The sequence below is a fragment of the Equus quagga genome, chromosome 5 (genome assembly GCF_021613505.1).
Source record: "Equus quagga isolate Etosha38 chromosome 5, UCLA_HA_Equagga_1.0, whole genome shotgun sequence".
Lineage (NCBI taxonomy): Eukaryota > Metazoa > Chordata > Mammalia > Perissodactyla > Equidae > Equus > Equus quagga.
In genome coordinates, this window is record NC_060271.1 from 31,622,640 (window position 1) to 31,646,499 (window position 23,860).

General features: G+C 52.4%; 1 protein-coding gene and 1 long non-coding RNA gene across 7 annotated transcripts; one reads left to right on the top strand and one right to left on the bottom strand.

Moving 5' to 3' along the window:
- Positions 1-582: 582 nt before the first annotated feature.
- On the bottom strand, positions 583-5,547 carry LOC124240175 (uncharacterized). Of its 3 annotated transcripts, none has more exons than XR_006888795.1 (3): positions 5,369-5,547; positions 3,078-3,177; positions 583-2,794 (listed from the first exon to the last, which is right to left on the bottom strand). It is a non-coding gene; the product is annotated as an uncharacterized LOC124240175 (long non-coding RNA). The 3 variants fall into 3 exon arrangements; XR_006888797.1 differs by having other exon boundaries at positions 3,078-3,193; XR_006888796.1 differs by lacking the exon at positions 5,369-5,547 and adding an exon at positions 3,423-3,479.
- HTR1D (5-hydroxytryptamine receptor 1D) lies at positions 3,159-22,156 on the top strand. Of its 4 annotated transcripts, none has more exons than XM_046662956.1 (2): positions 3,159-3,245; positions 17,958-22,156. In XM_046662956.1, the coding sequence occupies exon 2, from the start codon at positions 18,663-18,665 to the stop codon at positions 19,791-19,793; it is 1,131 nt and encodes a 376-aa protein (XP_046518912.1). In that variant the 5' UTR covers positions 3,159-3,245; positions 17,958-18,662; the 3' UTR covers positions 19,794-22,156. The 4 variants fall into 4 exon arrangements, with proteins under 4 accessions (XP_046518912.1, XP_046518910.1, XP_046518913.1 ...); XM_046662954.1 differs by lacking the exon at positions 3,159-3,245 and adding an exon at positions 3,617-3,748; XM_046662957.1 differs by lacking the exon at positions 3,159-3,245 and adding an exon at positions 3,659-3,748 and having other exon boundaries at positions 18,069-22,156.
- Positions 22,157-23,860: the final 1,704 nt, after the last annotated feature.

Consider the following 23,860-nt stretch of genomic DNA (forward strand, 5'->3'; position numbering starts at 1 on the left):
GGGGGAGATGGACACAAATAATTGAGAAAAGTGGGGCATCCCAACTACAATCACAGGGATGGGGGCACTCATGGAAGCTTACCGTGTGCCAGGCACGCACTATGTACTGTGGATGCATGGTTTCAAGGTGGCCCTCATCCTAACCCCATGAAGCAGGTACTGTTATTGTGACCATTTTACACATGAGCAAACTGAGGCTCACAGAATTTAGATAACCTGTCCAGGGTTGCACAGCTACCGAGTGGTGAAATCTGGGTTCAAACCCAGTCTGATCACTGGGCCTACATTTTTTTGAGGAAGATTAGCCCTGAGCTAACTGCTGCCGATCCTCCTCTTTTTGCTGAGGAAGACTGGCCCTGAGCTAACATCCGTACCCATCTTCCTCTACTTTATACGTGGGATGCCTACCACAGCATGGCTTGCCAAACGGTGCAAGGTCCGCACCCGGGATCCGAACCAGTGAACCTCAGGCCGATGAAGTGGAACGTGCGCACTTAACCACTGTGCCACAGGGCTAGCCCCATCTCTTTTTTAAAAAAATTATTTTATTGAGGTCATATTGGCTTATAACATCATGTAACTTAGGTGTACATTATTATATATCAGTTTCTGTATAGACTGCATCGTGTTCACCACCAATAGTCTAGTCTTTATTGGTCACCATCATTTTTAACCCACACTCTGCATCGGACCTCCAAGCAGGGAGCCATGACTTCCGCTCTGGAGGAAGGGGAGGGACCCACAGAGAAGGAGAGTGGGAGCTGGGCCTGAGGGATGAGTTGTGCCACACCAAGGAGGTATGAAAGATTCTGGAAAGGAGGGGGATTCTGACCAATGGAAACAGGGATCAGAGCTTTCCAGATGGAAGGAAAAGTGCGAGCCGGGTTTGAGAAGGCAGGACCTAGAGAATGGGAACAGACTGGGAAGCGCCTGGAATGACAGGACAAGGCAGTGGGGAGCTCCTCAGAAGGGAGAGGGGAGGGCCTGGCGACGTCAGGGCAGGGGGTCCCCGCGTTTTGGGGAGCCTGCTCAGTGAAGCAGAGGATGGTGTGGACGGGGCAGGAAGCTGACCAGGGAATTGCTCCAGGCTTTTTCGTCGTGTCAGCTACGATGGGGATGGTGATGGAACTGCAGATGATGCCCACGTGGGGCTCAGAGTCTAGGGGACCAGGGACAGCAACCGCCCTCTCCAGTCATGCCGCTGCCTCCCTCAAAGCCCTTCCCTGCCTCCCCCGTGGCTCTCGGGAGAAAGCCCGGGCTCCTTCACCTGTCATTCAAGGCTCTTCATGAGCTGGCCCCTGCCTGCTCCTCCAGCCTCATCTTGACCGCTTCCCCCGGCTCTAGCAATATCTACAGACTTGTGGTTCCCCCAACCAAATTCTCCCTTTAGCCTCCGTGTTTTGCACATACTGTTCCTTCCGCCGGAACCTCTCGCCTTCCAGTCCCGCCGTGCTGGAGTGCCTCCTACTCACCTTCAAGGTTCAGCAGGAGCTGCCCTCGCCCAGCCCCCAGCTGGGGCGTGCTCTCCTTTCAGCCCCTTGGTCCCCCTGCCCCCACCCGGTGCTGTACTTAACCGCGTGTGGGTTTTCTCTCCTGGATTGTGAGCTTCCTGAGAGTGGGGACTGCGCTCACACATCCGCCGGGCAGGGGGAGGGCTGGAGGCTGAGGTGAGCGCGCTCCAGCAGACCTAGCCTCTTCCTCGGACCAGCCCTCCAAGGGCATTTGCGTCTCCAGCTGCTTTTGTTGTTGAACGAGGTAAGCTTCACCAAAGCGTGCTGAGATGCTGCCCCAGGACTGCGCTCTCTCCTCCCCCTCTGTTCCTCACCCTGGTCAGGGCAGCTGCTGGGCTGTGGGGTCTTTTCAGGGAGGACACACACCCGGGGTATGTCTATATTCACTCTGCCGGGTGAATTCCCCAACAGCAGGATCTCAGGCTGGGCCCCTGGTGGCAGCTGCAGATGCTTTGGCTGTGTGGACGGGACCCCTTCCTCCTCTGTGACTGTTCAACTTGGGGTATCAGCGGCAGCACCCAGTTTGGGAGATGCCTCCATTTGGCATTGCTCAATTTCCCGATTTCCTATTTCGGACAAGAGCCCAGGGCCTGAGCAGAGGGGAGAAGGCCGAGGTGTGGCTGCGGATAACTCCCCATCTATTTGCCTGGGACTCACACCAAGACAGAAAGAACTTTTGCATTATTAATGACCATTGATCACAGCCTTCCAAAAAAGAGAGATTGAGAGAGATGAAGGCTCCAGACCAATCATCAGATGGTGAGCGGGGAGAGGGAGGCATGGAGAAAGGAGGGGCGCCAGGTGGGTAGGGAATCTGTGGTGCAGAGGACACAGAAGGACACTAACAAGAAACCAAGGAGGAGCTGCTGAGTTTGGGGAACCAGATGTGAACCAGCTGCGTGGGCTGTAAATAAACCAGCGGCAGTGGGTGCTTCTGGCCTCTCCCTACACCCAGCTAAGGAGACTTCACAGAACTGCTGCCAGGGGACAGAGGGTCACTTCAGAATGACAAAGGGTCAACTCATCAGGAAGACAGAACAGTCCTAAGGGTGGATGCACTTAATAAGAAGGCTTCGAAATACGCGAAGAACAAGACAAATGCCCCTGAGGTGTAGAAGGCCAGCTCCACCCCAGCTGCGGGAAACGTGGACATGAGACTCGCCCGGGGCTGCGGCTCTTCAGTGGACGCTCCTCGGTCCTCCTCTTTGTGCTCCAGTCTTCTCTCAACCCTGGTTCTCTGGAACCGGGCAGATTCATCTCAGCACCCCCAACATCTGCTGGAACTGGGGGGTTGGGGCCTGCGCTTAGAATCTGCTGTGTGAATGAGGGAGAGTCCTCTGCCTCTCTGATCTCAACTCCTTCTATTGACTCCGCCCCAGAACCCACTGGTCACTGCCCCCCAGGGTCTTAGCCTGGCTGTCCCAAGCTTGGAATGCCTGCCGTGTCCCCGCATTTCTGAGGGCCCACTCCTCGCTCCCTGTCTCTGCTCAGATGGCACTTTCCCAGGGAAGCCTCCACCTCACTCTCTCTCTGCCTTCCTGCCTTGTCGTCCTTCACCCCACTTACCTCTGTACACATTTCCTGTGTTACACTGACGGCATGCCCGGGAGCTCCACTGGGTCCACATCTGTTTGCTCACTGCCAGATCCCAGGGCCTACAACAAGCCTGACACACAGAAGATCTGCAAACGTTTGTTAAATGAAGAAAAAAAACCCAACTAGGGATGAGCACAGGTAGGGGTGGCCGGGGGAGGCTAGGCTGAAAGCAAGGGTCTCTAGGCCTGGGCCCCCTCTCACCGCCCCCTCTCACCACCCCCGCTCCAGACCCAGCCCACCCGCTCTCCAACAGGTGGGGACGAGGGAGCCCTGGGCTGGGACCTTTGCCACCTCCTTTCCGGGGCGCCCACCCACCCCTGGGGCTGGGGCTCGGAGCTGCCCACAGGCCGGGACTGGAAGGGGCCGAGCCTCCCTCTGGGCGGGCGGGGGCCCGAGCGGGGAGGGAGCCTGGCGGGGAGGAGCCGCGGGAGGGGCCGCGGAGGCGCGGCGCGCGCGGGAAGGGGCCGCGGAGACCGAGCCGCAGGGCGCAGGGAGGGGCCGCGGGAGGGGCGGAAGCGCCCGGGGCGGGCGGTGCGCGGAGCCCGGCGCGAGCGGCGGAGAGGCGGCGGCCGCGGCGCGAGGAAGCCGGAGCCGGAGCGGGGAGGGCGCGCCAGGGGCAGCACCTGCGTGCGGCGCAGCGGGTAAGCGCTCGGAGCCCAGTGCCGCCCGGCAGGGCAAGGGCGCACGGGGCAGGGCAGGGGCGTCCCTCCTCTCGACGCCCTGCACGGGGGGTGCGCGCGGGGCGGGGGGCCCGGAGCACCGGCCCAGCCCGAGGGGAGCCCAGTCCGGAGCCCCCGGATGGAGGGTGGGCGAGGCGGCGCCCGGAGGCGTCTGCGGGGTCCCGGGCGCGCGTGCCGGGTGCCCCGCGCCAGGGCGAGGGCTGGAGGCGCGGGAGGTGCGCCCCCGGGCAGGGGGCTGCGACGCCCCCATGTGGCCCCAGGTGGCTGCGGGAAGCCGGGCGTGCCCCCTGCAGGCCAGGTCCGCGCGCCGCCCGCGGGGGGCCGCCCCCCTCTAAAGGGAGTTGAAGCAGCGTTCAGTGCGGAGCCTCGGCTTCCAGACCCGGAGCCCTGACTTGCTCTGTGATCTTGGGCAGGTCACTGCCGCTCTTCGAACCTCAGTTTGCACCTCTATCGAATGGAGGGCATACTTCCTCCACCCCGCGGATCCATGGGAATAAGTGAGATGCCGTATGGATGCCTTTTTATAAACTGTAAGGTTCTGTGCAAATCCTAGCTAATCACATAACATCCGAACTGGAAGGGCACTAAGAAATCTGCTTTATTGCAGATGGGGAGAGTGGTGGGGAATAAACCTTGCCCAAGGTCACCCTGCTTGTAAGAGAATATGACTGAGGTCCCTTGCCTCTCTACCTCTGGGGAAGTTCAAGGATCAGGAGCAGGGGCTCTCAGGTGGACTGACTCTGTTAGCAAAGAGGACTTGGCTATTTCCTGGCTGTGTGACCTTGGGAAAGCGAGTTTAACCTCTCTGAGCCTTGGTTTCCTCCCAGGTGAAATGGGGATAAGAATGCTGGCCTCACAGGCTCTCTGTGCAAGTCAAATGGGGCCATAGCCCAGCACAGGACCTGCCCTGCGCAACAGCTTGGTCTTTAGTGGCCATCATCGCTCTGGTTAGGAAGAGCCACCTCTCCATCTCCTTCCTGGAATCGGCCTCCAGTGTTTTCTAACCCAGCACACGTTGTGGGTCTGTGCTCTCCTCTGGACGGCACAGCCACCAGGCCAGGTCTCAGCCTTCCTCTCAAGGACATCAAGGGACCCTTTACCAACAATAGCCAGCAAGGCCACTTGGACAGCTGGGCCTTCTCCAGCCTTTGGTCCTGTCCAGCTGATGGGGGAAGTGGGTGGTTTGCCGTGGAGGCATCTGGGAAGCCAGGACCTAGTGGATGGCATAAGAGGGAGGGGGCTGGCCAGCTGGACGGGCCTGGCATGGCCTGGGGCCTCCTCTCCCCATGGTGCCTCGGATGGGCCAGAAATACAGAGGGGCTTCCTCAGAGTTAGTCAGTTACCCGATGGATAAATAATGAGGGTGGGGACACCGGTCATCCGGTTCCTCCTAGGCCACACATGGATGACTACTTTTTGGTGAGAGTGATGTGAATATGAGCAGAAATACAGACTCTCAGAGCTGGGAGTTCCCAGAACCTAAGAGGTCCCTCACTGCACAGATGGCTCCCGCCTGAGGGGCAGGGGCCTGCCAGGGTCACCAGTGTCCTCAGGAAGCTGAATTCACTGTTCAGCTCTTACCTTGCTCTCTCAGCAGCAGTTGACATTGCTGACCACTCCTTCCTTCTGGAAACTCCTCTCCTGGCCCCTGTGGCTTAACCGCGTCATGTTTTCCCTCCTTCGTCGTCTCTTGTTTTCGCAGTCCTCCTTTCTGCAGCCGGGAGCTGCTCTGCTCTCCCGAGCGCTCCTCTCCTCGTAGTAGACGCTCTTCCCGGGTGATCCCGTCCACCCCACTGGCTTTAGTTACCACCTCTGTGCATGTGACTCATAAATGTGTCTCCAGCCCGGATGGCTCCTCAGGCTGGAGACCCATCTGCTAATTATCAGGCACTGTTCCAGGCCCTGGGGATTCTAGACAGAAGGCGTGTGTTGGGGTGGGGGGACAAGCAGTAAACAAACAAGCAGAAAATATCAGATAGAGTTAAGTGCTCGAATGGGCACAGAGCAGGAGGTTCTGGTGGAGGATGAGAGCTGCTGTGTGTTGGCTGGTCAAAGCCTTGCGGAAGAGGTGAAATTTAGGGGGGGCAGCTGGTAAGAGATGGGGTCAGAGAGGTGGCTGGGGGGCGGGGCCAGGTAACATAGGGCCTGGTCGGCCATGGTGGGGAGTTTGGATTTCATTCTGATAGGGGAGCCATTGCAGAGCTTCAAACAGGGGAGAAGGAAGGCTGTTATTTCTCCAGGGCTCGTTCGAACCTTACTAGACGAGTTGTTCTGTATTGACTGGAGCCCACCGGGCTCTGGAGTGGGGAGGGAATAGGAAGTTCTTCAAGGAGCTTCCAGCATTAAGAGGCACAGACAAACCTCGAGTCAGGAGAGGGTTTAAAGGAGGCGGTTTTGCATCTGGTTGACCAGGGAAGGCTTCCTGGAGGAAGTGGCTTTTGAGAAGGGCCTCAGAGAACAGAGAGCAGATTATGCTAGATACATATAAAGGGAAAGATTGCTCTTCCAGGCGGAGGGCAGTCTGTTGGTCTGAACCAAGACACGAATGCCCCAAATGTGGGTGGAGATGTCAGGGGAGAGGAGACAGAACCTGTAGGGGAGTGAGAGGTCAGGCTAGGGAGGGAGTCTGCGGTGTTCAGAGCAAGGCCCTGGACCTGGCCGCTTACTTGCTGTGTGACCTTGAGCCCGTTGCATTACCCTTCCGAGCCTCAGCTTCCTCATTCATAAAAGAGGAGTAAGTGGTTAAATGCTGGGGAGGAGAGGGAGGGAGGGGGGATTGTAAGGGTTGAGGATGGGTGAAGAAGAACAGGATAAGGCCTCCCCAAGAGGAAACGGGAGGGGCTGGTGTGGATGAGGAGGAGGGTGGCTCCATTGAGTTTGGGGCCCCTGTGGGACATCCAGGAGGGATGACCAAAGGACATTTGGGGCCAGAGGTACAGAGAGGGATGTCAAAGGTAAAACTGTCAGTCTTTCATTCATTCTTTTTTTTTTTTTTTTCTCCCCAAAGCCCCCTGGTACATAGTTGTATACATATATATATATATATATATATTTTTAGTTGTGGGTCCTGCTAGTTGTGGCATGTGGGATGCTGCCTCAGCATGGCCTGTTGAGCGGTGCCATGTCCACACCCAGGATCGAACCGGTGAAACCCTGGACCACTGAAGTAGAGTGCGTGAACTTAACCACTCGGCCACGGGGCTGACCTCTCATTCATTCTCTGAGTGACTCGTTACTGAACCGCTGGAAGTATCAAGCCGAAACGTACGTGTGAACAAGACCAGATCCCTGCGCCATCTCGCCGGGAGAGCGAGCCCAGGCACCGGGCTGCAGGGGGACGAGAGAGGCACCGTGTGGAGCAGAAACGGGAGGCACTGGCCGGCCTGGAGCAGAGGCTGGCCCCACTCGGGTAGAAGGGGTGGAGACCATTGAATTCGGTCCCGAGGGTGAAGTTGGAGTTGGAGGGGTGGATGACGGGGACAGGTACCCCGCACAGAGGTTGCTGGGCTCCACGGCACACATGTCTCCCTGCCCTTCAGGAACTCAAGTCCGACAGGGAGACAGGCCATCGGCAAGTGAGCCCTGTCGAGGGAGTCCAGTGTGACGGGTAATAAGACCAGTGGGGCGGGGAGGAGGGAGTGATCAGTTCCATCCCTAGGGTCCAGAGAAACCTCCAGAAAGGGTGGAGGAGATGAGAGGAAGGGCATTCCAGGTAGAGGGAATAGCCTGTGCAAAGGCTCAGAGGAGTGAGTGAACCACACTGTTTTTGCCGGAGGAGGTCTCAGCCGAGCTGGCGGGGGCACCTTTTGCTGAGCGCAGGTGAGTGGGAGGATGAGAGGAAGGGGCTGGGCTGAGCCACCTCTGGACAGGTAAGCAATAGGAAATGGGTGCGTGGAGGCAGGGTTCTCCAAGCTTCAGTCCCATGGACTAGGTGCCTTTTCACATGCTGATTCTATCCATCATCCAGTGCTCAGCCTCAAAGCCACTTCAGAGGGGGATCGCAGGGTGCCGCAGGGTACCTGTCCCTCCCACTTTCCCCTGGCTCCCTGCGTGCTCCGCTGTCATCCTTGCTCACGTCTGTAGTTCCAGGTTCCAGGGCCAGGGCCCCTATAAGTCTTCCTCAGAGCAGGGTCCGCATCTGTGTTGCTCATGCCAGCACGTGGTAGGCTTTAAGTCAATAGCTATTGCATGCTTGAGGAAACAGGCTCAGAGAGGTTGGGAAACTTGCCCAAGGTCGCAGAGCTGGGAAGCAAATTCAGTCTACCTGACTCCAAAGCTGGTGCCGGTAATCACGGCTGTGTTGTGCCTCCCGACGGGGAGAACAGATGGTGAATAGCAGGTTTGGATGTTGTAAACACTAACAAATTCAGTGTTTAATTTCTAGGAAATGAATTCCTATTGTTAGTACCTTGTTTACCCAGTCTGCAGAAGACAGCCCCTCCTCTGTCCTGAAGATGGTTTCACTCCGTCAGCTCAAGTGCCCTGGGGGACCCAGATGCGTAGCATCTGGCGGGGAGGAGTGGCTTGAGCTCAAGGGCCGGGGGTGCAGCCCTACAGCTTCTTGCAGAGTGGTCTGCCCCGCCAGTCTGCTCCCAGGATTACTCCCCTAGTGTGGAAACTCAGAGGGGAGCTGGGGGGAGGATTTGAAAATGCCAAAGGCATACGGTGTGAAATGGGCGTGGAACCTCTGGATACTTCTGTCCTCAGTCTCAAATTCCTGCTGCAAGTGGGAGGCAGTGGAAGGAGCACTGATGGCAGTCTGAAGATTTGGTCTCTGCCTGTAACTCACTGTGTGACCTTGGGCAAGTGTCTTACCTTCTCTGAGCCTCTCTCCCTGTCAGCACCATGAGGGAGTTGGACTAGATGATTCCTAAGAGTCCTTCCCTCTCTGACACTCTGAGATCCTTCTTAACTCCTAGGACTGACATTACTATTATCACTTGCACAGCTCAGTGTGGTCCGTGGAGCCTCAGCATCACCTGGGAGCTGGTTGGAAATGCAGAATCTCGGGTCCTGCTCCAGCCCCAAGGATCAGAACCTGCGTTTTTCGTGAGAACCCTAGGTCGTGCGTGTGCATGTTCAGGTGTGGGATGCACGGCGGCAGCCACGCTCCCTGCTTCTCTCTGTTCTGTGCTGAGAAGGCAGCTGAGGATGGCGGGCTGAGTGCAGCAGCAGGGAGAGCCCGTGTGGGAGCGTGATGGAGCCTGGCAGAGAACAGGTACCCAGTAAAGACGTTCTGAATGTGTGCAGGCCAGTGTGGAGTGAAGAAGGCGGTGGACCTGCCTTCGCTCGGCACCTGTTATGCGAGGTGGAGCATGGAGTCGAGCAAGCCCCGGTTCCAATCCTAGATTTACAGTGTCCTAGCTCCGGGACCTTAGGCAGGCCATTTCTCTGAGCCTCAGTTCCCTCTCCTGGGATGTGGGAATAATAATAATAGGACAGACTTCAGAGGGTTGTGGTCAGACTTAAATGATTGGATTTGGGGGAAGTGCTGAAAGCAGCGCCTGGGAAATAGTACGCTCTTAATACTGTTGGCCGTTACTTTACTGCTGCTAATATTCCAGCCCCTGCCCACGCAGCGCCCAGCGCTGTTCCCAGCCCCTCTGGTGGACGGCCTTGAGTTCCCTGAGGACAGAGTCCCAAGAGGACCCCTAGGGGGGCGCCATCTCCCCTGTCGAGAACCGCTGGTTCTGAAGCCGCTTATCCAGTAGAAATATAGCACCAACCACAAATGCAATTTTAGGTTTGAGAGGTAGCCATGTGAAAAAAGGCAAAAAAATGAAGTTAATTTCAATTAGATATTTTATTTACCCAGTATATCCAAAACATCACGTAACCAATTTAAAAAATTATTAGTGAGATATCTTACATTCTTTTTTTTGAGCTAAGTCTTGGAAGCCCAGTGTTTGACACTCACAGCACATCTCAGTGGCTAAGTTTCAAGCGCTCGGTGGTCACAGGTGGCCAGTAGTGGCTGTTGGAGTTTCTCAGCGCTGGCTGTCAATCCCAGCTGCGCCACGTGGTACCTGTGCGGAGAGGGGCTAGGCCTGTTACCTCTCTGCACCTCAGTTTCTCCATCTGTGAAATGGTGATACTGTCTCTGCCCCAAGGGGCAGTATTAGGGGCCGGTGGTGAGAGGTGACAACCCCTTCGCCCACTTTCCCACAAGCACAGAAGGATCCAGTGACTCGGTCACCACAAAGGCAGGAGGCTTTGGACGGCGCGTTTAGTTGCTCAAGGTGGTCCCTTCCTGCTGAAGGCGGGTCGTGAGCCGGTGCAAGGCTACCAGCAGGAAGGGCTTGCGTCCTCACACTTCCCTGTTGCGGAGGCCTTGATGACAGGCTTTGCCTGTCTTTGATTTTTTAAGATAACCAGATTGTCATGATGAAGCTAACCAGCGATCATCCCGGCCAGCGGTTTTCAATCCTGGCTGCACCTTACAAACACTTGGGGAGCTTTGAAAAATTGCCATGCCTGGGCTCTACGCCTCAGGGGGTGAGGCCTGGACGTCGGTATTTTTTTAACAGTATTTGGATTTTTTTAAGGCTCCCCCAGGTGAGTCTGATGCACAGCAGGAGAATCTCTGGTCTGGTCCCACCCTCTCATTTGCAAGATGGGGAAACTGAGGCCCAGAGGAGGAACTGACTTATCTGAGGTCACAGAGGGTTGGTGGCAGCACCAAGCTGAAGCCCAGGGCTCCCTTCCCAGTCCAGTGCTCCATTCTCAGGGCCCTTCCTCACCACTTCACGCAGCCCTTCATAGGCATTTATTGATCTCTTGCTCTGGGCCAGGTGTCAGGGCTGTGGGGTTAAATAAGACATGGTCCCTGCACTAAGGGCTAGCAATGGAGACAGGCCAGTGTGGTGAGAGCTGGGGTGGTGGGCGTCCAGGAGAGGGGGCCCTAACCACGCCGGGCTGGGGAGGTTGGGGAAGGCTTCCTGGGAGATGCCAGAGTTTCTCCTGCAGGGCCACTTGGACTCAGGCAGCCAGAGGGCTGAGGAGAGGATCCTTTCCAGGCAGAGGACGCAGCAGGGACAAAGGTTCAGAGCGGGAAGCAGCACGGGCACAGATTTGGCAGCAGGGGGCTGGCAGAACAACAAGCAGATCGGTGTGGCAAGAATGTGAGGGTCATGGCCAGCCAGGTCAGGAGATGACACCGGCAGTGTGAGTAAAGGCCAGTTCGTGAAGGGTCTCTTAAAGCAAGCTGTGGAGCTGGGACTGAATCCCAGGTGCAGTGGGAGCCACCAAGGATATTAGGGGAGTGACATGCTCAGACTTTTACTTAAAAGGAAGATTCTGGGTGTGATTGATGAGTGAATAGAGAAGGGGCAGGAGTGGAGGCAGGGAGACCATTTATGCCGGAGAAGATGGTGGCCTGAAAAGGATGGTGGCGGCAGGGGTAGAGAAGGGAGAAAAGAGCTGTGGCAGAGTTAGGTTTAGCCAATAGAACTGACAGAATCTAGTAATTCAGGGAATGAGAGGACTGTATCAGTCAGCTGTTGCTGTGTAACAAGCCACCCCCAGACTCAGTGGGTTAAAACAGCAACATTTGTTACTACAACTTGTGCATCTGGAGACTGGCTGATTCAATCTGAAATTGGCCGGGCGTTTCTGCAGATCCTTGCTGGGCTCACACCTGCACCGGCCAGTCCACTGAGGATCTCTGTTCTAGGTTGGGTTTGGCTGGGGCAGCTCTGTCCCCCGCGTCTTCGTCTCGCCCCTCAGGCCCAGTGGGCTAGCCCACACGTGTTCTTCTGACGGAGAAGGCGGAGTGCAGGTGGAAACATGCACAGCCTCTCGAGGTCTAAATTTGGAACTGGCTCCCTGTCACTTGTGCCTCATTCTCTTGGCTATGGCTAGTCCATACTGAACCCTGAATTGAGGGACAAGAAATATACTCCTTTGGATAGAGGAGGGTGGGGGCAGTTGGGGTGGTAGGAGCGCTGAGCTGAGCTGGGGGGGACGCTGAACTTGGTTATGTGATCTTGGGCGAGGCACCCACCTCTCTGGGCATCAGCCATCTCGGCTGATTAGACTGGATTATGTCACTTAAAAAGTTCATTCCAGGGGCCGGCCCAGTGGTGCAGCGGTTAGGTGCACACGTTCCATGTAGGCGATCTGGGGTTCGCCGGTTCGGATCCCGGGTGTGGACATGGCAGTGCTCATCAAGCCATGCTGTGGTAGGCATCCCACATAGAAAGTAGAGGAAGATGGGCATGGATGTCAGCTCAGGGCCAGTCTTCCTCAGCAAAAAGAGGAGGATTGGCAGATGTTAGCTCAGGGCTGCTTTTCCGCCAAAAATAAAAAGTTCCTTCTAAATCTTGTTTGCCACAGAAAGACTGTTAATTATAACTCGCTATAATTTATGGAGCATTTCCTGTATGGCCAGTGCTTGCTGCTCAGCTCTCTCAAACATAACAGCCATATGACATTGGTACTGTATCGTCCCCATTTTCCACATGAAGAAACTGAGCTCCAAGAGGTTCAATGACGAGCCCCAGGTCTCCCTTTGACCAGCAGAACTGGGACCTAAGATTCCTAGGCACTTAACCCTATTTTTGGGGGTAAACTTTTTACAAAAACAAAAGTGCCCCACACACAAGGATATAGCCTGATGAATTTTCACAAAGTGAGCACACCCAGCTCAAGAAACAGCACGTGACCGGCACCCGGAAGTCCCTTGTTCTCCTTCCCAGTCATTGCATTCTCCCCTCCAGGGCAGCACACCAGCAGGACTGCCGGCAGTGGGGGTCACTTTTGCCTGTTCTTGAACTTTATGAAGTTTGAATGACACGTGGCATCATAATGTTGAGTTTCCTCTGCTCTGCGTTGTGTCTGGGGGAGTCGTCCGTGTGGTCTTGTGTAGCTGGGAGCTGGGGTTCATTCTCACTGTTGTACAATATTCTACTGTATGAATGTGCCACAATTTCTTTATCCATTCTACTCTTTTTTTCTTTTTTAAAGATTTTATTTTTCCTTTTTCTCCCAAAGCCCCCCAGTACATAGTTGTATATTTTTAGTTGTGGGTCCTTCTAGTTGTGGCATGTGGGACGCCGCCTCAGCGTGGCTTGACAAGCGGTGCCATGTCCACGCCCAGGATTCGAACTGGCGAAACCCTGGGCCGCCGAAGTGGAGCGTGTGCACTTAACCACTCGGCCACAGAGCTGGCCCCTATCCATTCTACTCTTGATGTTTGTGTAGTTTCCGGTTTGGGGTTGTTAAGTAGTGCTGTTATGAACAATTCGTCCACACGTCTTTTGGCGGACATGGGTACATGTTTCTGTTGGGCGTATCACTGGGAGTGGAAGTTCTGGGTCAGGGGTTTGGCTACTTTTTATTTTCTACATTTTCCAGATTCTATAATTAGAGAAACTGAGGTGAAAGATTGACTTGCTCAAGAAACTGATTAGAGGGGCTGGCCCAGTGGCATAGTGGTTGAGTTCACGTGCTCCGCTTTGGCGGCCTGGGGTTCGTGGGTTCAGATCCCGGGTGCAGACCTACACACCGTTTAACAGGTCATGCTGTGGCGGCGTCCCACATACAAAATAGAGGAAGATTGGCACAGATGTTAGCTCAGGGACAATCTTCCTCAAGCAAAAAGAGGAAGACTGGCAATAGATGTTAGCTCAGGGCCAGTCCTCACAAAAAAAGAAACTGATTAGATTTCAAAACTTGCACTTAGAGTTAGATGGATGGATGGATAGATAGATACATACACACACCTCCATGTTAAAACTTTTCAGTCTCCCCCACATATTTTATTTTGCCCTCATGAAAACCCTGGGAGATAGACTTGATACCCTGGTTTTACAGAGGAGAAACCCAAGGCTGTGGGAGGTGCCATGCAGTAGAGAGGACGAGATGAAGTAACAGCTGGGGAGGCACTTTGTAAAATGTAACGCACTCTTCAGGTTTGTGGAGAATGATTTCCCATCCAGGGCTCACTCAAGCATACCACACAGCTTCTAGAGAAAGAACAGACATGAATTCCTCTGTGGGGGATTTATTCTCCTGCCGCAAATCTTTATCACAGAGCCTTGGGTTTTTTTCCTCTAAAAGGATGAGCCTGGCTTCTGAGGATGCATTAAACCCATACATCTTCTTTGTTTCTGGCAAGGTTTTATGACTCACTTAGTCAGAATAAAGATCCTTCAGAAAGGGGAGGTGACTGATCTTCCTGCAAACGGAATGTGCCCTGGGTGGGAAGTTTTAGTAAAGAATGGTTAAAAGAACACCTGCTGGGTGGCAGCCCCTGTGCCGGCCTGTCATCCCTCCATCACCTAATCCACATAGCCATTCAGGAGAAAGGTGCTCTTGCCCCACTTTACAGAGCAGGAAGGAAAGCCCAGGAGGAGAAATGGCCTTACGTCCCACGGTAACGATTGTTTGGTGGGAAGGAACTGAAAATCCTCTGTTTTTTACTGTATCTCAGGGCCTGCTCTGTCCATTTGAATTGGCTCAACTAGGAAAAGTATGAGTTGGTACAAATGAGGTTTCCTGGGGATGGAGGTCGCTCGTGGACATCCAAGGACAGGAAGGCAGGTGGTTCCCCTCGCTCTCTGCTTTCTCTGTCTGCTCCATTCTCCTGCCTCTCTCTGCGGACGTGTTTTCTTTGTTTCCTTATGGCTTTTCTGCTCCCCCCAAACTCACCCTGGCTTTGGTCATGACTGTGACCCAACTCCAGCCTCAAGATCCTTAGCTTTCTGGTTGCTCCTCCTCCATCGTCCATCTACCTAGCTGCTCACAGTCTCCATTCTAAATTCCCAAGAGAGAATCTGATTGGCTCATTTGGGGTCACGTGTCCACCCCCGTCCAATCAGCTGTGGTGAGAGGTGGTCCATGGCACAAGTTGGGATGGGGACCCAGATCTGTCTGCCTGCTTTTTCCCCTCTGCCCCTCTGTGGAGATGCTGGAACTGGGGGTGCATGGTCTGGCTGGAGTCCATGTGATCTGGACTCCAGGGGAGACGCTACTGCTGTGGTGGCTCCCAGGAGTGTGGTGGGCAGGGGAGAAGCTCCTGGATTGCTGGTAGTTCTGACAGTGGCAGACATCACTCACCAAAATGGACAGTGACACCTCGTTTCTGGTGTGAAAAGAGAGCTTGTTGCCTGGAGACCTGAATTTGGTGGGACACATCATAGAGAAAGCAGAGAAGTCATCAGTTACTGTGTCGGGCATTTCGATCCGTGATCTTACTAGTTCTCCTCAAACTCCTGTGAGATATGGATTATCGTCTTCATCACTGAGTCTGTGCAGGCTGGGAGAGCGTAAGTGACTTGCCCAATGGCCATAGCGAGAAAGTGGAGCAGCGGGAGTTGGGACCTGAGCCTGCCTGACTTAAAATGGATGCTTTTAGCCACTGCCCTCCATCTTTGTCACCATCCTTACATCTGTTCAGGACTCTTCAATTTACAGCACATCACATACGTGATCTTATTGGAATTACTAAACACCCCTGTGGGGCAGCACAGCTATGCTTATGTTCCTGTTTTACCAAGAAAGAAACTGGGGGTCACAGAGAAGTTGTGCTTGCCCGTGGTTACCCCGCTGGTCAGTGGCAGAGCCGGGACCACAACCCACATCCTCAGGACTAAAACATAACAATAGGTACTAATGTATCAAAATGTATCAATGTTATTGCTGGTAGAGTGATTCTTTTTTTTTTTTATAATGTACGAAATTGATTGTTTAGGAAAAATTACAAATATATCACTCCCTACAAAAGAATATATATATATGTATATATATATAACATACGTACGGTTTGAAGAAGAATAATAAATATCCTTATACCCACCACCTCCTTAAAGAATAGAACATCACTGATATCTTTAAAACCCCTCCACCATTCCATTCCCGCATCCTTTCCCCTCAGGGGTAAGGTAACCACTATCCTGAATTTTATATTTAACGTTTCCTTGCTTTTCCTTATGGCTTTGCCGCTGTATTTATGTCCCTAAACAGTTTGTTTCTTCCCACACGTTTCTGGCTTCGGCACTAAGTGTTGGGTTTGTGAGAACCACCCACTTGGATGCACGCGGCCTTGGTTTACTCGGTCTTGCTTCCCTGTGGCACTGCATTGTCACCATAGGCCACGTCCTACCGTTCTCGTGCTGACAAGCGTGAGGGTGGTTTCCAGCTGTTTGCTGTTGCAGTCACTGCTGCAGTGGCCGTCCTTGTTCCTGTCTGCTGGTGAATACATAGGAGAGTTTCTGTGCCGTGTATCCCTGGAAGGGAAATTACTGGGTCGTGAGGTAGTCGTTACATCTTTAGCTTTATGAGATAATACCAAATTGTTTGCTAACGAGGTTCCTCCAGTGTGTACTCTACTAGCGGTGGGTGACAATTCCTGTTGCTCCACACCCTCACCCGATCATGTGACATGATGAGATTTAGAATTTTTTACCCTCTGCTGGGTGAAAATGATATCTCATTATTATTTTGATTTGAAGTGTGATGGGAGAGAGGTAGTTGCTTATGGGGCTGCGGTCTGTATCTCCAAAGGCAGCTGGATTGTGGGAAGTTCCCCCAACTTTGTCCAGGATGGGGAAGGACAGGGAGACGGGCCTCGGAATCATGTAGCTTCCTGCAAAGCTCCAGCCCAGCGTTTCTGACCGAGGCAATCCACCGTGTCCTTCCTCCCAAGATATCACCCACCAGCCTCTCAGGCCATTCCGAGCCCACGCCTTTCACTGAATGAGGTCATCGGAATGCCTGGAACCCAGGAGTGACCGCATGGGTTTATGGAGCGGGCACACAGCCTTCCGTGAGAAATGATGGCACCTCGCTCACCCAGACTGTCTGGAAGGAAGAAAATTCCAAACAGTCCAACCCGACTTCACATTTTCCGTGTGAACCAAAGTGGGAGGAAAACTTCAGCCAGAGGCTTTTGGGGTGCAGCCTGGGGCGAGGGCGGGGCAGGGCGGATCATTGTTCTCGCCTCTCACCGCCTCTCACCTTGACATCCCAAACCGGTTCACTCCTGGGAGCGCTTGTGCCTCGAGCCTTTTCTTCCTGGACTAGAGCAGTGTGGAGAAGGGAGATTTCGAGAGAAAACTGGCCCTGGACCCAGTTCTTTCGCTTCTCGCTGGGTGACCTTGGGCAGGTGACATCACCTGTCTGAGCATCGCTGGCTCGTTTGTAAGTTGGGGCCATTCTTCCCACTTCACAGGCTGGGTGACTCAGCCCCAGGGCTAAATAACTCAGTGCCTGGAATGTAGCAAGAACTTTATGGAAGATGTTGGGAAAATATCCTTTAAACGTTGGGAAAGTTTTGGAGCAGGTGGTTTAAGGTTGGTTTTCTTAAAGTGAGGCTGTTTCCCCTCTTCTGGCAGGTATTTTTGAAAGATGAAGCACCCACAATTTTGGGGAATGGGAGGGAGAAAAGAAAATGGGTCCTCAGGGGCTGGCCCCATGGCTGAGTGGTTAAGTTTGCACGCTCGGCTTCGGCAGCCCAGGGTTTCGCTGGTTCGGATCCTGGGCACGGACATAGCACCGCTCATCAGGCCATGCTGAGGTGGCATCCCACATGCCACAACTAGAAGGACCCACAACTTAAAATATGTACAACTGTGTACTGGGGAGCTTTGGGGAGAAAAAGGAAAAATAAAATCTTAAAAAAAGTGCTCAGGGCTTTTATTTTTGCAGTTAATTTCTTTGTGTAACAAAACAATGGAGGTTTTTCTTTTTCTTTCTTTTTTTATTTTATTTCGAGAGTCATGCATGCTCACTTTAGGAAATTGGGAAAATTCATATGAATGGAAGAAAGGTCACCTCCCCATTCCCAATTCCTAGAGAAATTCTTTGTAACATTTGGTTATCTTTCGTGGTGACCTTTTTTTTTTTTCTGTGCACAGAGTTATTTTGTTTCGTTTCCATTCTTGCTGAATGCATAGATGATTTCTGATGCACAATTTACAGAGCTGATTTCTTGTACTTGTGAAAGCCTGGGATGCTCCCAGGAGCTCTGAAACTTTGCCCGCTCTGGGAACTGTGGGGTGGGGCACTCTGCCTTCCTCTGCATCCTCCTGACACTTGTGAGACACTTGCCAGTTTCACTACGCCACTGCCAGCCACAGGCAACATCCGTTCAATCTTACAGTTAATTTCAAGTGTCCAGACTGTCATTCTAGAACCTAACTCTTGACTTTTCTTCTTCTTTAAACCCTAGGGCTTCCGAACATGTGTCCTTCTCGGTGAACCCACAGTGCTCTGTTTGTTTGCCTTCTCTCAGCTCACGCATTCTTCGAGGCTTGGTAACCGGAATGTTTTGTCTGTTCAGGCTCCAAACAGTCAGTGGGATAGGAACCAAAGTGAAGTACCTCTTGCTGTGTCAAGATGAACCTGGGAAACTGGCAGCCGTTGCCTGGACTGCTTCTCTGAATCCTCTGGTACATCTTTTTGTCTCTAGTTTTAAAAGTTCCCCAGAGGTCACCCGAAACCCGGAATCTTGTCAGAATAGGATGGCGGTCATTCTACAGTTCTCATTAAACACATTCATCTCTCAAACTTTGGAGGGAGCCAAAAGGCCAAAAGCAAGAATTCCAGAGCATTGCCTACACTGGTCTGTTACCCTGATAAATGTCTAACAAATTCGGCATGTGTCTACGGGGCTTGACCATTTGCTGGGCAGAGTTCCAGAACAGTGAGACATCTTGGAATTCATCTGGTTTAGGAAAGACTTTTAACTACCAGCTGGGAGTCACCTCAAGTGTTCTGTAAATAGTCAAGTCTTGAGGCCTTTGCTCTGTGGTCTGTTTTGATGGATGGCTCCCCACCGAGTGAAACAGAAGGATGACCTTGTTCTGTGAGCAGGACGATAGTGAAAGAAGGAGCTGTGTGTGTGGAAGTCTGTGGGAAGAGGGAGCCATCTAGAATGTCCCCACCAAACCAGTCAGTGGAAGGCCTTCTCCAGGAAGGCTCCAACAGATCCCTGAATGCGACGGAAACCCCAGAGGCTTGGGATCCAGGGACCCTCCAGGCCCTCAAGATTTCTCTTGCTGTGGGCCTTTCCACCATCACATTGGCCACAGTCCTTTCCAACGCCTTTGTGCTTACCACCATCTTTCTCACCAGGAAGCTCCATACCCCAGCCAACTATCTCATTGGCTCCCTGGCCACGACGGACCTCTTAGTTTCCATCTTGGTCATGCCCATCAGCATTGCATATACCACCACCGGTACCTGGAGCTTTGGCCAAATCCTATGTGACATCTGGCTGTCTTCTGACGTCACGTGCTGCACAGCCTCCATCCTGCACCTCTGTGTCATTGCTCTGGACAGGTATTGGGCCATCACTGATGCGCTGGAGTACAGTAAACGCCGGACAGCAGGCCATGCGGCCACCATGATTGCCATTGTCTGGGCCATCTCCATCTGCATCTCCATCCCACCACTCTTCTGGCGGCAGGCCAAAGCTCACGAAGAGATGTCGGACTGCCTGGTGAACACCTCTCAGATCTCCTACACCATCTACTCCACCTGTGGGGCCTTCTACATCCCATCCGTGTTGCTCATCATCCTCTATAGCCGGATCTACGTGGCGGCCCGGAACCGCATCCTGAATCCGCCATCGCTGTACGGGAAGCGCTTCACCACAGCCCATCTCATCGCAGGTTCTGCCGGGTCCTCGCTCTGCTCTCTCAACCCCAACTTTCATGAAGGGCAGTCTCATTCGGGCTCCCCTCTCTTTTTCAACCACGTGAAAATCAAGCTTGCTGATAGCGTCCTGGAACGCAAGAGGATTTCCGCTGCTCGAGAAAGGAAAGCCACTAAGACCCTGGGGATCATACTGGGGGCCTTTATCATCTGCTGGCTGCCCTTCTTTGTTGCATCTCTGGTCCTCCCCCTCTGCCGGGACTCCTGCTGGATCCACCCAGCCCTCTTTGACTTTTTCACCTGGCTAGGCTATTTAAACTCCCTCATCAATCCAATAATCTATACTGTGTTTAACGAAGAGTTTCGGCAAGCATTTCAGAAAATTGTCCATTTCCGGAAAGCCTGCTAGTCTTATTTGGTGGTGATTCTTGTTATCTTTTGTATCTTGTAACCCGAGTAGGGGTGTCTTTTTATTTTTCCTGAGATTTGGGTTAATCCTGATATCTTGAGTTTTGGTTCCATCTAGAGAATTGTTCAGCATTCTTTTTTCCTGTTGTCTTCTTGACTTCTGAGCCACCAAAAGCTGGGCAGCTGTGGGAAAGGGGACAAGACTGAAAATTCCACTTAGCATAATTTTTCATAGTTCATCCTTGTTGGAAGTAACATGACCCACAGGATTCCCTGTTGATGCAATTCAGGCGGAAAGCTGTCTGACTCTGTAGAAAGATCCCAGGCTCAAAGGGAGGGCTTTCTGGTCTACCTAAGCTTTGTATGGAGCTCAAAGAGGGTAGGTGAGATTAATGACCTGAGTTGAAAAAGAATTTGGAGTCAGGATGGAGGGGTCTCCATTCCATGTGGCACCTTGATGGGAAAATAGCACCCAGGGATTTCTTCCACTGAGTCCTGCTTAGGTTGACTCTCTCCCAGTTATTCATGGGTAGAGATTCATTATTCAAGGTGCCAGCGTTATGGAGTGATGGAGAAAGATTCAGAAGCTTGGGCACGAAAGCAGGATGGTTGGAACCAGATCGACCATCCTGTACCCTTCCTCGTTCCCCAGTATCTCCGCACCATCTTAACGTTCTGACGTTAAACCCCACCGTCACCCCCATCAAAGTAGCTTGACAGGCTTCGGACCCACCAAGCTTTGAATGGAACACCATTGTGAATTTTTTTCTGAATTATTTTTTTACATCCTATTCTCATCAGAGATCTTAAGATGTTAAGTCTTGTCAAATAAAAAGCATAAGACATCATGATAAGTGCAGTCTTTGGGTAATTTTTCCCCCTCTCCCTGGATGTAGAAACCTTCCAGTTCAGTTGTCTCCAGCATTTATTGAGCACTTACCACAAGCCAGGCCCGGTGCCAGCCACTGCTGTCTGTTATCTGCCTGGAGCCTCATCACAGTGAGAGTCAGTGTAATTGGATGATTAAAGCCTAGGACCTGATGCCTTAGTTCGAATCCAAGTGCTACCAATTTCCAGCTGGGTGAGCGTGGACAAGTTTCTTAATCCTTTGCCTCACTTTCCTCACCTGTGAAATGGGGATAATAGGTATGTCATTGTATAAAAACAACAGCCACTATTTATTGAGTGCCTATAATGCTCCTTACATACAGTCTCTCATTTGCTCTTCGTCCTCAGTTTATAGATGCAGTAAAGAAACTTGCCTGTGGTTAGGGAAGCTTTCAGAAAGAGGCATACTTCAGCCGACTCCCAAAAGAGGAGCCCTTGTGGGCTGAGAGGCCAAGGAAGGGGAGGTGTGATGAGGCCTCTTGGAGGAGATGGGGCACAGCAAAGGAAGGTAGGGGAGGTCACGCCAGGCAGAGGGAAGAGCAGGAACAGAGCCTGGGAGGCCTGTGATGCTCGGCGGAGTCTCCGGGCACGGGGAGAAGAATGAGAGCCAGGAATATGGGCTATCAGGAAGGGCGGGGTACCCAGAGAAGTCTTGTGCTGACCTTGAAGCTTCTGCTGGACATCTCGCAGTATGGTCCCTGGCCTTCTGCATTCGACTCTGCTAGGGAGCTTGTTGACGCTGGATTCCTGGTCCCCGACTCAGATCCACGGATCAGAATCTCTGGCAGTGAGGTCCAGGAGACTGTTTTATCTAAGCATTTCTCCCACTTCTTGCACTAGGAGATTTCTATGTCTCTAAAGTTTGGGGACCACTGAGTGTCTTGCTCACACTGTGAGGCTCCTCCCCGAGCCTGGAGACGCCTCCCAGCACGTTCACTGCTCCCCTCTCCCCTGCTATGCCCTTTCCTACCTTCCTTTGAGGCTGTGCTCTCCCCCGTTTCCTCCATCTTCCTTTGGGCCATCGTCCTGATTTGGGAAAGATCAGGAATTCAGAGACTGGACAGGGAATTACAGTGTTGCTCAGTGGTTAAGGGCACAGGCTTTGAAGTCAGAAACACCCAGAATTGAATCCCAGTTCTACCATTTATTAGCTGTGTGACCTGGGACAAGTCACCCAACCTCTCTGTGCTCCAGTTTCTTCAACCATTAAATGAGGTTGTCAGTATCTAAGCCATAGAGCCTTGTGAGGATTAAATGAAGTAGTGATTGTAAAATGCTTGGCACAGAGCCTGGCCCATCAGTGCTGAGTACAATGCCATCCGTGAACACTACGTGAGAGCTTTGAGCCGATTACAAAAGAAGCTCAAATGCCGCCTCCTCAGAGGCCCTCCCTGACTAGAACAAAGGTTGGGAAACTTTTTTTTTTAAGACTGGCACCTGGGCTAACGTCTGTTGCCAATCTTCTTTTTTTCTTCTTCTCCCCAAAGCCCCCCCAGCACATAGTTATATATTCTAGTTGTGGGTCCTGCTAGTTGTGGCATGTGGCATGCCGCCTCAGCATGGCCTGATGAGCGGTGCCATGTCCATGCCCAGGATCCGAACCCACGAAACCTTGGGCTACCCCAGCGCAGCACACGAACTTAACCACTCGGCCACGGGACCGGCCCTTGGTAAACCTTTTGAAAACAACTTTATTGAGATATAATTCATACTCCATACAATTCACCCATTTAAAGTATACACTGCCTTTTAGGATGTTCACAGAATTGTGTAACCATCACCACAATCAATTCTCATCACCCCAAAAAGAAGACCTGTTCCCTGTGGCCATCAAGCCCAGCCTCTGTAGCCCTAGGCAGCCCCTAATCTCCTTTCTGTCGCTATAGATCGTCTGTTCTGGATGTTCACACAAATGGACTCATACGGTACGTGGTCCTTTGCGGCTGGCTTCTTTCATTGAGCATAAAGTTTTCACAGTTCATATTGTAACATGTATCACTATTCCATTTCTTTTAAATTGCCAGATAATATGTCACTGTATGACTAGACTATGTTTTATTTATCCATCATCCCTTGATGGACATTTGGGTTGTTTCCACTTTTTGGCTATTGTCAATAATGCTGCTATGAACATTCTTGTACAAGTTTTTGGGTGGACAAATGCTCCATTTCTCTTGGGTAATACCTAGGAGCGGAATTGCTGGGGCATATGGTAACTCTGTATTTACCCTTTTGAGGATCTCCCAAACTGTTTCCCAGAGTGGCTGCACCCTTTTACATTTCCCTTAGCAGTGCGCGAGGCTTCCAGTTTGTCCGCATCCTCCCTGGTACTTGTTATTATCTGTCTTTTCGATTACAGCCATTCTAGTGGGTGCAAAACGGTATCTGGTTATCATGGCAAGCTTTTTTTTTTAAGGGCTAGATAGTAAATATTTTCAGCCTTGCCAGTCATATCATCTCTGTTGTAATTATTCAACTCTGCCGTTGTAGCGTGAAAGCAGCCTTAGACGATATGTAAGTAAACGAGCTTGGCTGTATTCCAATAAAATTTTATTTACAAAATAGGTGGCAGCTGTAGTCTGTAGTTTGCAGACCCCTGATCTGGAAGAGGATCGGCCTTTGCTCTATGCCCTTCTCCGGCTTTATTTTTTTTTACACTTATTACTGATGCCAATATATATGTATTAGTTCTTGCTTGTTGTCTGTCTGCCACCTCTAGAGTGTCAGCTTCTGGAGGGTGGGGATCTTGATCCCCGGGACAGCACGGTGTCCGGCACGGAGAAAATGCTCAATAAATATTTGTTTGAACGAATGACTGACTGATTGAATGAATGAATGGAGCACCATTTCCAAGTTTATAGATGCCTTATTCTCAATGTCTGTGTCTTTAAAGTTTTAGGAGAAGGGGACGGGCCCTGGGGCTGGAACGGCAGGGATCTTGAGATTTGGTGTCAGGCTCGGAGCACTTCTGACCTGTGTGTAGTCGAGGCAGGAGGTGAGGGAGGAGGCTGGGCGACCCCCGTGTCCCCAAGGAGCCAAGGCTGGGGCTGACCCCTTAGCCTGTACTCAGCCCAGCTGCCCTGTCCTTCTGCCCAGATGCCCCCTCCTCCGCAGTCTCTCCACAGTGACACTCAAAAGATAGGCCAGCTTAGGGGACAGGCCAGCTGTTTTCTGGCCTTT